Source organism: Wyeomyia smithii, chromosome 2, assembly GCF_029784165.1.
Source record: "Wyeomyia smithii strain HCP4-BCI-WySm-NY-G18 chromosome 2, ASM2978416v1, whole genome shotgun sequence".
In the NCBI taxonomy this organism is placed as follows: Eukaryota; Metazoa; Arthropoda; class Insecta; order Diptera; family Culicidae; genus Wyeomyia; species Wyeomyia smithii.
The window spans coordinates 36,979,558-36,993,598 of record NC_073695.1 but is presented as its reverse complement, the minus strand read 5'-3'; the positions used below and the strand labels follow the sequence as shown (position 1 = coordinate 36,993,598).

General features: G+C 42.0%; 1 protein-coding gene across 1 annotated transcript; it reads left to right on the top strand.

Moving 5' to 3' along the window:
- Positions 1–5,666: 5,666 nt before the first annotated feature.
- LOC129719564 (uncharacterized) lies at positions 5,667–6,425 on the top strand. Its single transcript, XM_055670958.1, has one exon. The coding sequence runs from the start codon at positions 5,667–5,669 to the stop codon at positions 6,423–6,425; it is 759 nt and encodes a 252-aa protein (XP_055526933.1).
- The last annotated feature ends 7,616 nt before the right edge of the window (positions 6,426–14,041 follow it).

Below are 14,041 nucleotides of genomic sequence, written 5' to 3'. Positions count from 1 at the left end.
CAGAAGCACAAATCGACTACAGACATTATTTTGAATTTTAAGATAGCGGCTTACGATACCACCCAATATAGATGTTTCTTTACCCAGAATGAAGCTTGAATGAAGGGTCCAGAAATTGTCTCCCAATGCTATTTTGAAATTCAAGATGGCGTCGCAAGAGCATGCCTATCACAGACGACGATATCGTCTGTGATAGGCATGCTCGCATGTGATATATTTATTGTTCGCGTAAGTTTGTCCGTGAAAGTTTCTATCATGTTTTACTGCATGATAATGAGAACTAGCGTATTGTAAACTTTTTCAACTTTATATCTGTCCAACAACATATTATTATTGTTATCCGGCTATTATTATTGCTAAAACTGATGGAACATTTGTCAGTTTCATTTCCAATTTAACAGAATGTATCATGTTTTCTATAGAAGGACGTAATTCCACGTCAAAAAAAATTTGATGGTTTTGGTCATGAAAATTAAAAAAAGGTAAATTGTGAACGAACACGGGGCGACTCCATACAAAGGCTGGCCAAGCAAAAGAAGTATCGATTAATGCGACAAAAACATGGTATTTTCATAATTTCGGGGTGCTGAAGACGAACATGGCATCCATTTTTTATTTGGTACCATCCATGAAGCACGTAACACCATTTTAATGATTTTTTGGCTTTTTTACGTTTTATATATGAAATTATATGATCTTTGACCTCAAGAAACGACACTGGTCTTCCTCCCTATCGAAAAAGATTGCGTAGTTTATGGACGACCCCTCAAATAAAACAAATTTTGCTGAAGTATGAACGATTTTTTGATAAAATTAAAACAACATAGATAATACAAACTAATTACAAATGAAAACAATCATCATCATCTTCATCATCATAATCATCATTATCATCTTCCTCATCTTTTTCCTCTTTTTCATAATTGTGATCAGATTCATGATCATCTCTCCCTGATTCAACAATTGTTTTCTTCAATAGAAATATTACCTTATCTGGATGTTTCTTACAATTACTTTTCTTCTTTTCAAAATAAATATTAGCTATTGAATCTGTGATAATGAGAAGCTGCTTGGCTATATCATGATTAGTATTGTTTCGACTATTTTTGCGAGTAAAATGTTCCCGGGCATATTCAATTGTTTTATTAATCCTTAGCCTCTTCGGTCATCCTTTTTATAGGATTATTGCGGTTTGAACAATTCTATAGCCAAGAATTTAAATTTTGTGCATAGCAGTAGGCATATAGTACCAAGGGTACAAATCGATGTAACGTTTTGCTGTTTCAATACAATGATCGGGCTATTGTCTAGTCTAGTCTAGTCTACACCAACACAGCCAGTACTTTGAAGGATCCTGGAAAATGATATTCACCATTTAAAAAAAAAAATGATTTCCATATATTTTTCTTGTTCAGGCCTACTTATAGCGCAATAAGATACAATATAATCTAAAAACAGGGACAATCCGTACCAACCAATCCGTATGTAATAAGTAATATATGTAACTCGTTGGGGGTGACAAAGCTAAGAAAGTACATTCCTTTGTTGACCAATTTCCTGGGATGGAACATAGGTATTTCCCCCTCATGTTCGGGTTCTGAAACCAAGGATATAGCGCCTTTACTCGCTTCAACTGTTACGGTTGGAACTTGAGTACTAACTCTAGTCCTAGCATTTAGCTTATGGTTATAGCGCCATTAGTCGCTCTCTGAAAGGAATATGAATTAGGGAGTAAATTTGTCTATATTTCCTGTTTTTTGAGCAAAATTAATGGTCAATGGTGGTCAAACAACTCTACTCCGATGCAGAAATACTACCAAATGCTAATGGGGCTCTGATGCTACCACGAACGCCTGTTTCTACTATTCCGCTGAAGGTTTGAAGGACATTATGCCGGATCGATCTGGGATGGCATTTTTTCTATTCCTGAATCACTTTAATGACAACACCTCAAGCGCGCAACAAAAAACACTAGTGCACTACTCTGCCCATAATCGCATATTTGTAACATTTGCAAAATTGGTTGTTCGAGCAATTCGCACTTTTATATTTTGACCTTAAATGCATTGTTACTAATATATTCTCGCAAATAGACACTTTAACTAAACTTAGTATCATGAAGAAAGCACTACTTTACACTATGTATACATTGAATATTACTTTTGAAGTCAAATTGGTTGAAATTTTTGCAATGATACATTTATGCCGTCACTTTCAAGCTACTTTTGGAATATATCACATGGAAAAAGAAGTTTTTCATGTATTCAACAAGCATGAGCTGAACATCAGAAACGGATCACCGGTGGTTGGTTACCGGACCAGAATAACTTCCGAGTTCCAAAGGATGCAGATGTGGATTTGGATGGAAACTTTTTTGACAAAAAAGTTGAAAGAGTTAAGTAGTGTGACAATTATGCGGTTATTTACGCTATGTGACGAAACAACTTGGTATTTTTTACGACTTTTTTCACACAAACATAAGCATATTTTTCCAGATGTAAAAAGTACATTCTATTCTAAGCATTTCCCAATAAAAAGCACGAAATCCATAAAATGTCGAATGTTACAATTATGCGATCACAGGCAGTACTGGTAATTGAGAAAATGTACCTCAAGAAACATAGATTTGGAATTTTTCTAGTGAAATTAAAACCACGCCAAAAATTTATGTCTATTCGCGCTCTTGGCTTGCTGCGATCTCCAATACAATAATCGGGCTATTGTTAGCCGTTATAATATTTAATTTGCTAGGATTTAACACTTCAATCAAGTTATTTAATACCCAATTTTATGTTCAAAACTTGAAAAGGGCTGAATGTTTTCAATATTGTATTTCAAAGTGAGTGATAAATTGGTTTCACATAACTTAGATTTCATAAATATTTGTTTACAAAAACAGTTCTTCATTCATCCAGGATTCCATTTAATCAAAACCATGACACTCCATTAATGAAAATTTTTGATTTTGACATTAATCCGTAAAGCATAAAATATAAATATAAAATCACGAATTTGCAACCCTCGAGGTTGCAATTAACCCAAATTTGTGTAAAAAAACGCCGAGCGTGTAAATATATGTTGCTTGTCAGTTGTGTGTAGGAGTTGTTTTTGTTTTGATTTTGGTTGTAGTGACAAGCAACATACTCGCCGCTGCATGTTGTTAATTTAATTTTAATTCGTAGTTTTTGTGTTAATTTTTATTTAAATTTTTATGTTAGAAGTATTAGGAGTTAGTTTATATATTATCGTTTGATGTTGTATCGCGTGTGCAATGAAAGTAGGGTCCGTTGCTCCTCCCGCGGGAAAAAAGGCGACAACATAAACGGTAAAACGGTCGAGCGCGGTGGCAGGATGCGAAATTTGTGTGTGGTGGTTTTGGGTGAACATGAAGCGGCGGGAAGCTCGAAAAAGGGGAAAGTGTCAAACGACGGGACGATTCGGACGCGTTTTTTGCGGAGAAAAATTTGGAGACGAAGCGAAAGTGCCGTTATCGTAGCGCGCGTGTAAAGGAAAAAAAACCGTTCGACGGGGGTGAACCGAGTGCACAGAAAAACCCCGACCCGTGAGTGAGTGACACAGTAGAGTGTGGGATCGCCGGTTTATGGGAAATTTTGGTATTTCCCCGGCCAAGTGATAAGGATTCCTGATACGCTCGCCACTCTCGCTACAAAGGGTAAGCCGATCGAGCCAAGTCTCTCCTTTGTAGCTAAGCGTCAAGGAGAGTAAAGCAGGTGTAACCGAAGGCGCGTTCACCTGAGTAGTTCATCGCGGTGGCTACCGGGACAGTCTACGGTGAGTTGGCGATTTGCGAGCCATGTGTAGCGGCAAAGCAGACGAGAAATCCTTTTATGTTGCGGCAGGAACGGCGGTCGAGTCGGGTGATGGAGCTCGTACACTCCGACGTCTACGGGCCAGTGTCGCCTGTAACCTGGAATGGGGAGAAATACTTCGTAACCTTCATTGACGATTGGTCGAGATTCACAGTGGTGTACTTGCTCAAATCGAAGGATGAGGTGGCTAGCTGCTTCAGAGACTACGAGGCGCAAGCAACAGCCAAGTTTGGATGCAAGATTTCCCGCCTGCGTTCAGACAACGGTGGGGAGTATGTCGGCAAAGGGATGCGCTCATTCTGTCGGCAGCAAGGAATCAAGATGGAATTCACCGTTCCATACTCACCCGAGCAAAACGCGCTATGCAAACGGATGAATCGAACGCTCGTCGAGAAGGCCCGTTCTATGCTGTTCGACTCCGGTATAGACAAGTCATTCTGGGGGCAAGCAATCGAAACTGCGGCGTTTTTAACGAACAGAAGCCCTACGTGTGCGATTGACAAGAACATAACACCTGCAGAGATATGAAATACGAAACGACCGGATGTTTCGAAGCTAAAGGTGTTTGGCTCTCCGGCGTATTGCCAAATTCCCAAGGAGATCCGCAAGAAGCTTGATGAGAAAAGCTGGAAAGGGATTTTCCTGGGCTACGGAGCAAACGGCTATCGTGTATGGAATGGCAAAGAGCACCGAATCGTCACAATTCGCGATGTTATCATTGACGAAAACGCCAAGATGGAATCAAGCAAGCCAAAACGATCAAATACAACGATGATTCGTGTGTCAAATGGATCGTGTGCAGACATAAATCCCGAAGAAGAGGTCCATAGCGAAGATAGCGATCAGAATGGATCGAATCTTGACGATGGCACCGAAGGAGAGGGTTTTGATACATGTGATGATACTATGTCCGATGAAGAAGCTACCGCAGAATCCAGCGGTAAGCTTAGTGCCGAACCAACGACGGGAACACGGACCAGGAAGCCTCTTGGGTGGCAGCGGGACTACGACATGACGTTCGCTGGGTTTGCCTTTGGAGCAATGGAATACATCGACAATTTGCCAAGCACTGTAGCAGAGTTGAAGAAGAGGGCCGACTGGCCGAAGTGGCAAGTGGCCATTCAGGCAGAACTGGATTCATTGAGAAGAAACAACACGTCGGGTTTGGTGGAGCTTCCTGTGGGTCGAAATGAGGTGTCTTGCAAGTGGGTGTTTAGGATTATACCCGGGAACGATGGTGAACCAGACAAGTACAAAGCGCGTCTGGTTGCACGCGGTTTCAGCCAACGTCACGGTTACGATTACACTGAAACTTATTCTCCGGTTGCTAGAGTAGATACCCTGAGAACCTTGTTAGCTGTGGCGAACAAAGAACGAATGCTTATCCACCAAATGGATGTTCAATCAGCTTTCCTCAACGGAGATCTTGCCGAGGAAATTTTTATGTCGCAACCAGAGGGTTTTGAAGTCGGAGAGGGACTAGTGTGCCATTTGAAGAAGTCGATCTATGGCCTTAAACAGGCCTCGAAGGTTTGGAATGTCGATTCGATAACTCTATTACCAAACTCGGGTTCCTGCGAAGCGAAAACGATTCATGTCTCTATTTCCGAAGCCAAGGAGGAAAGAAGCTATTAGTATGTTAACGACATACTGATAATCGGCCATGACTTGAAGCAGATCGAAGCCATTAAAAGCAGATTGTCCAAGGAATTCAGAATGACGGATTCGAAGGAGGTATCTTATTTCCTTGGAATGAAAATCCGAAGAAATATCGATCGGCGAATCATGAGGATCAGACAGCGCAGATACTTGGAGACCTTATTGGAAAGGTTCAACATGGCGGACTGTAAGCCGATATCTGTTCCAATGGAGTGCCGCCTCCGATTGCAGAAAGGTGAAGACTCACAGCGTACCTCCAAGCCGTACCGGGAGTTGGTAGGCTGTCTAATGTATGTAACACTTACCACTCGGCCGGATCTGTTCGCGGCGGTAAACTACTGCAGCCAGTTTCAAAGCTGTCTAACGGATGAGCATTGGGCGCATTTGAAACGCATATTACGATATGTGAAGGGGTCGTTGGATATTGGCCTAAAGTTTCAAGCTGATGACGAGGCTCCTGTACTTTCAGTCTTTTGCGATGCCGACTGGGCGAACAACGTAGTAGATCGACGCTCAGTAACCGGATATATTCTGAAAGTGTTCGGGTGTACGGCTGTCTGGGGCACCAAAAAGCAGCAATCAGTATCTTTGTCGTCAAATGAAGCGGAACTGGTTGCCTTGTGTGCTGCCGTCTGCGAAGGATTGTGGCTCAAGCGATTGATGAAGGAGTTGGGATACGAAATAGACACCATTCCATACTTTGAGGATAACCAGAGTACTATAAGAATCGTTCGGGAGCCGAAGGCCAGAAGTCGGCTTAAGCACATTGATGTTAAATATCAATTTGTCTGCGACTTGGTTCAGCAGGGGCATATTGAATTGCAATACGTATCAACGGTGCAACAGGAAGCGGACATTATGACCAAGGGGCTACCTGCAGCACAGTTTCGTCGACTACGAGAAAAATTATTTGTTACAGCAATTGAGCAGGGGTAATGAGAGTGCAATTTATGTTCAGTGTATCATTTTTTTTTTGACTGTCTTATCCCTCCATATGTAAACCTTGTTAACACTGCTGGCAACCTAAATGACAGTTTCAATTTCCTCTTTAATTCAAGACACCATCTTGTAGCAAAAGTCTGAATAATACACACGCGTTTCTTTAGTTGTTGAATTCGATTAGCCTTTTTCTAATCCGAAATCTTTTTCTGCCCATTCTATCTACGGTGGAGTACAGAAGGACGACGGTGCATGAAGCATGAGCTGCAACCTCATTGCACACCAGGCGAAAGTCAATAGGTTGCGGTGGGCCGGTTACGTCGTAAGGATGCTGAACGACAACCCTGTGAAATCATTCCTTTTCGACAACCCTGCCGTTACCAGAAATAGAAAGCGCAACGTGCACGATGGCTCGACCAGGTCGAAGGAGACTTGCGAGTGGTGAGACGCATGTGGAACTAGCAAAACACAGCCCAAAACCGAGCAACATGGCGACAACTTCTTGATTCAGCACGAGCCAACACGGATCTTGTCTGATTGTGTTGCGTGTTGTGTTGTTAATGGAAAACATCGAAGAAGAATGCTTAAAGCAATTCCTATGGAAACATCTTACTTAACGATTGCTCAGCAGGATTTTATTCAGTTTTATTTCCAAACGGTTGGCTACTTGTTTTTCTTCCATTAGGAGTCCATCTCGAATTGATTTGGTCAAAATCATTCATGCAGTGCTTCTCATTCTTCTTCAACTCATGCTGATTTTAATTCTGATCATCATCCTATAACTTTCTTCATATCCCGTGAAACTGTTTCAAAGCGCACTAGTGTGTTTAGTTATCATAAGAATAATTGGGATAGATACCGATCCACGAGCGAAGAAAACTGGAATTATGATATTACTTTACAAATAGTACTAACATTGACAGAGCGCATCACAGTCCTTAAAGATGGCGACCGTTCGTGGATATTTTGTGAACAAATATGATGAAGGCCGGTTTAACAAAATTCGTCTATTTACTAGAAGAAGCTATGGATTTAAAACAACGCAACTGCTTGGAGTGACGAACATCAATAACATACGTCAGTATAAGGTATTTATTTATTTTGATAAATAGTAATAAATAATTTTTATTCCTCCTGCGGCAATTCACACTTGTGAAATCGACATTGTCCATGTATAAACGAGAGCTTTTCACGTGTGGCTCTAGTCGTGTTTAACTATAAATATGTATCTCCAATACACTTTAGCGCATTAAACATACTCGTATGTTTCGAGTCAAGGAATCCTTTTTGAAGCTACACAATAGCAGGATGAGTCCGACTATAAGCGCAATAGTAAACTGAATACTCCAAGTAGGGCCACATATCTAACAACTTGAATTGTTGGCGAAAGTGGCACTTCTATGGTATTGTAACATTCTGCATTGTTTAGGGCTTGTTCGTAGATAGGCTTGCAGTTACATTTCCTATTGTTCAGATGATGAATCCTCACCATTGTAAAATCTTCCGCGTAATTTTCCATTAGCATTATGGATTCATTGAATGCCGTCAGGCGTATACGATAAGGCACCAGGCAATTGTCCGGCACTTTGTGTTTTAAGCAAACAAAACTTGCATTTGTCGTGTCGCCGAAAGATTCAACAAAAAAGATTAACCCAATCGTAAAGGAATTACTAGAGCAAAACGCCGACAGTTGTAATGTTATTTGACCACCATGTTCGATAATCTCAACCGACAGTTTTAAGCAACCAAGACCGATTCTATTCGCAGTGAAGAACGGAGTATGAAGAGGACTAGTACACCGGTCAGTTCGCAGGTATTTCCTCGAGAAATTATCAAGAGTGTAGTGATTGCTTAGTGGAGCTGGCGCTATGCAGTTACTAAGTATACAGCGGTATGTTACAGTACTCGTTAAGGTATTGCTAAGCAACAAAAGCCAAAGACTTAATTTTGGAACCATTATTTTGAGACTGGCGATAATGGTTGGAGACGTTCCATTTAAATACCCTGGAACAGAAGGACACTGTACAATAATGAGATACAATGAGTTACTCTAAAAAGGCATCAAACATCATGGTATGTTCCATCAGCACAATGTTCACATTATTCAATAATAATTAATCGAATGGCCGAACACAATCAATTTTGGATATTTTTAGAATCAAGGCCGAAGCCCTACCCTGGGCATCATTTTGAAACCCACGATAGCGACATCCGATTTATAAAATACAGCCTGAAACAACCAAATCCTATCTAATCTATAAATTTATTTTATAATAAGTCCTGGATAATAAACCATTTTGAATTCCATGATGGCAAATTCCGGTTTTTGAAAATCAACTGAAAATGGTTTTCATCTTGATTTTATTTACAACAGTTTTTGAATAACATTTTAAATTTAGCGTTTGTAATTTTATAAACTTAAATTCAAAATGGGAAATTACTCAAAATTAACTGCTTAAATCTTTGAACATCAGAACGACTGAAAACCTGTTTAGTAGACAAAAAGTTTTAAAAACGTTGGACGACTTGACCTTATATTCAAACCTTATAACTTTTCAAAGTAGTACATACTTTACAAGTGTCGGACATGGAATTGAACACAACCTTAGGGCTCATTCAAATAATACATAACGCGCTCAGGGGTGGGGGGGTATTCAGCGAAGCGTTACATTGCGTGTGGCAAACATGTAAAATTGCGTTACGTGGGGGGTGGGTGTTTATTGAAAATTGCCAAATTCCGCGTTATGTAATATTTGAATGGTTCCTTACCTTACCAAACAGTCGCAAGCCGTGGTGTGGCCTTTGATGTACGTAAGAGTCGTCTTCATTCCACGGTTCGCCATCTCTGCATTCTTCGTAGGGTCCGTAGGTCGTCTTCCACCTAATCGCTCCCCGCTGTGCACCTCTCCGCCTCGTCCCTGAAGAATTGGTCCAAAGAAGTATCTATACCGGGCTGTCGTCCGACATCCTTATGGCATACCCAGCCCACCGCAACCTGCCAATCTTAGTGGTGTGAACGATAGATGGCTCCCCGAGCAGCTCCTGTAGTTCGTGGTTCATTCCAGGGGGCTCTTGTGGCTGTCAAACCCCATACATTTTCCATTGATTCTGGTACCAGCGTTTCTGGTACCCACTTTTTGGTTGGTTTGCCCTAAAACAAGTGAAATAGAGTAAACGTTCCATTTTGTCGGTAGACTTATTCTCTAGTAAATGTCGTTTTAGATGCGAAAAAACAAAAGCTCAACATTTGTTTTTAGTACAATGTGCACTTTCAATGAATAAGATAAGTTTTGTAAGCATTTGAAATGAAATATTACCGCTGTTATGAATTTATGATTGGTAGGCAAAATGATGACGTTTATAGGCCCCTGGTTCATTCGCCTTCTCTACGTTCCATTCTCCATCTGCATTCTGCAGTTCACCGAAAATGGTACGCAACACCTTCCGCTCGAAGACCACAAGGGCGCGTTGGTCCTCCACAAGCATAGTCCACGTTTCATGCCCAGTTCGATGTACGTATCCGACATTTTCACAAAGTTTCGAGCCACAATGTCGATTATGTTGGCAAAGCCTAACAGTTGAACCAACCCAACAAACAATTTTGTTGATTTACAGCTTAATAAGATATAATTCAACGGATTTCAGCTGAACTAGAGCTTAACAAGCCGTTATTCAACCAAATTGTTTGTAGGGAACTTTTGAAATATCGTGCCACTCGTGTTAATCCCTGCTCTTCCAGTGCAATGTTAAACAGTAGGCAGGAAAGACCATCTAATAAACTAGGCAGAGTTTGTAGTTCACGTCTTTATTGATTAAGGTTTGGAAAGAGAATGAAAAATTATTTATTGGACTTATAACTCATGGCTTGACCAGAATATTGTTGATTATAAAACGATCTGAGTTGCTATCCAGCATCGTCGGTTGCTGTTTAACATCCCCGCTCAACCGAACCAGATACCGGAGTGCTCGCTTCAAATGAGTCCAGTGTTATTCAGTTGGTTCCGCTTGAAACTTAGTGAAGAAGTTGACAGCTGTGCAAATGTCCGGTCTAGACGACAAGGCCAAGTGTGTCAGGCAGCCTATCAGCTCACGGAATGGTTGCTTCGTCAGGGGTTCATTTTTCCTGCAGTCCAGCTTCAAACCCGTTTCCAATGGGGTGCTTACCGGATTACAGTCTGCCATACCGAAGCGCCTTAACAAATCTGTTATGTATTTCGGCTGGTTGATTTTTATGGTTCCTTGGTTAAAGTCACGATTCATCTTTAATAGCAAATGGTGCTTCAACTCGCCCATATCAGTCATCTCAAATCGCTTGATTAGTTCCGATTTGATTTTCGCCACCGCGTCCAGGCAGCTTGAAACTAGGATAATATCATCTACGTACAGGAGTAAATAAACGACAGTCTTCCCCGCTTTTCTCCAGTACAGGCAGCTATCCAGATTTGACTTTCTAAAACTCAGCTTCAGCACGTAAGCGCTAAATTGCTCGTTCCAACTCCTCGGAGCCTGCTTCAGTCCGTACAATGACTTTTTCAGGCAGCATACGAGCTGTGGATCACCATTCTCTAGTCCTTCAGGTTGGCGCATGTAGGTTTCCTCCTTGAGTAGACCATTTAGGAAGGCGGTTTTAACGTCCATCTGATGAACGAAGAACCCCGCCTGGTTTGCCACCGCCAACAGCACACGAACCGTAGTGATTTTTGCCACAGGAGCATATGTGTCTTCGTAGTCGAATCCTTTCCTCTGGGAATAGCCTTTTGCCACTAGTCTAGCTTTGTAACGTTCCACGTTCCCATTTTCGTCACGCTTGATCTTGAAGACCCACTTGCAGTCAACCAGATTCTTGCCAGGGGGTTTCGGCACGAGCACCCACGTTTGGTTCTTTCGCAATGATTCCAGCTCGTTGTTGATGGCGTTTCTCCAATCTGGCCAGTCGCTTCGCTTTCTCAGCCCTTCGATCGTTGACGGAAGGTCCTCCACGAACATCTCGGCGTTCAGCGCATATGCCATCACGGTTTCGTCCATTGCCTTTGAAGAACCTGCGTAATGTTGAACGGCAGAATTTGATCCAAAACTGGTAATATAATCAAGGAACTCACCGGGGAGCTTGCGCTCCCGTTCGCTGTGCCTCGTGATCACTTCTGCCGAGCAGTTGTCACGTTCTGGTTGCAAAGGGAGCGCACCGGTTGGTTCCTCCTCTTCATTTCCAGACACGTATTGTGCATCATCTGGTTCATCATCTGATTCAGGAGTCAGTTGCTCATTTTTTTCAGAATTCTGCTGATCATCTGCTTCAACTTCATCCTATACACAATCGAGAATTCGTTCTTCTTCAGATTCATGCATAACCGGCTTGACCGGCTTAACTCCAGGCTTTACTTTTTGTTGCTCATCGAACACCACGTCTCGAGATATGATTATCATCTTCTTCCTCGGATCCCAGATTCGATAGCCGTTGGTTGTATATCCTACCATCACATTTTTCTCGATTCTCAAGTCTAATTTATTGCGCTTCTCCTTGGGCACCCAGGTGTATGCCACAGATCCAAACACACGCAGTTTGTCAATGTTTGGCTTTCTTCCGTACCACATTTCAAAGGGAGTTTTTAATCCTACAATTGCAGACGACGGGCTTCGATTCAATAAGTACGTAGCGGTTAATACAGTCTCGCCTCACATAGACTTCGATAATCCTGCATCTTGAAGCATTGAACGAGATTTATCCAGCAAAGTGCGGTTCATCCTTTCCGCCACTCCGTTTTGCTGGGGGGTGTATGGAATAGTAGTTTCTAGTTGGATATCTTCTGCGCGACAAAATCTCCGGAACGACTTGCCTGAATATTCTCCACCGTTGTCACACCTGAGTCGTGCCACCTTCACGCCAAAGAGGGCGGTCACCTGCGCATGATAACGCTCAAACACCTCCTGGACTTCATCCTTGGATTCCAACAAGTAAACTGCCGTAAAGTGGCTAAAATCGTCAATAAACGTAACATAATAGCGCTTCTTGTTCCAAGTGGCTGGGATGAATGGTCCACAGACATCAGAATGGATCAGTTCTAGCGGTCGACGCGATCATCTCTCTAGTGCTTCTTCAAATGCGTTCCTTGTCTGCGTTCCTTGGCCATTCTTGAATTTTTGCTGCTGTCTCAACCATTCCGTGCTTCCAAAGGTTCTTCATGTTTGCTTCTCCCAGGTAGCCATACCTACAACTCAAAACTCTCAATTTTCGTCGTCATAGCACTACTGCATGCAGGTTCACTTACGTCGCGGGCAAAGATATCCAGGGCATACAGCTGACCCATTCTTTGACCAGTACATACAATTCGATTATTCTTTTCTACCGTTACTTTTCCGTTGCTAATTGTTACCATCATCCCGTTGTCCTCCAATCGACGAACTGAAAACAAGTTGCACTGCAAGTCCGGTACGTACAATACCTCGTTCACTACAGATGGCTGCTTCGTCCCGTTCACCAGCATGTTAGTTCTCACAGTACCAGCGTATTCGGCCACAAGCATCTTTGCCACTGCTATCTGAATTTTCCGCTGTAGAGGGTGTAACTCTTCGAACAATGATTTATCCCTTAGCATGTGGTCCGTTGCGCCGGAATCCAGAAACCACTGTATTTTCATACCTTGAGTTGCCGTTGACAACGCTCCATTACCCGTGCTAGCAATAAACGACACCTCATTTTCACTAGCTAAGTTCACACCACCTTTTTGTTTTCGACCAAATTTTCTCTCGGCTTTTGTTCTTACTCCTTACGGTCCACAGCACGATTTTTGGGGCAGTCTACACGCTTGTGCCCGAACTGGTGACATCCGTAGCACTTAAATCCGACCTTCCTCACAGCGAAAGCCGAATCTCCTCCGTTTCCATCGTGATTGGAATTAGAACGTTTTATTTGTTCATCCAATAAACGCTTCTTGACGTAGTCCAGAGTAAGTTCGTCGGTTTTGATGGTTTCCAGAGCCGTGATGAGAGCTTCATACGACTTCGGCAAGGCTAATAGGAGCTGACAAACTACATCCTCTTCTTCCATCTTTACTCCAGCCGCCTTCATTTCCCGAAGCACCTTGCCGAATTGTAGTAGAAAAGCCATAACATTACCTCCTTCTTTGAAGTGTAGCTCTTGAAACTGTTTGCGCAGGAACAATTTGCCAGCCATACCAACTCGCTCGAACGCATTTTTCAGAGCTTCCCAGGCTTCCTTTGCTGTCGTCTTGTCCTTCACATATTCAAGCTGATTCTCCGCGATTCGGTGTACCAACAAGTTCTTGCATTTGCGATCCTTTGCCATTCAATCATTCCGTAGCTTCTTTTTCTGTTTCTTTTCATCAGCAGTATCATTCGCAAGCTCCACAAAATATTGATCGATGTCCTTTTTCAGATGATACAGCAAGTCCTTGTTTTCCATAAGTACTTCGATTCGAAATTTCCAGTTCCCAAAGTTACTTCCATCAAACAGCCAGAGTTTTTCTTCACTCATACTTCGTTTTTGCAACGCTGGGCCGATAACCTAATAAACTAGGCAGAGTTTGTAGTTCACGTCTTTATTGATTAAGGTTTGGAAAGAGAATGAAAAATTATTTATTGGACTTATAACTCAT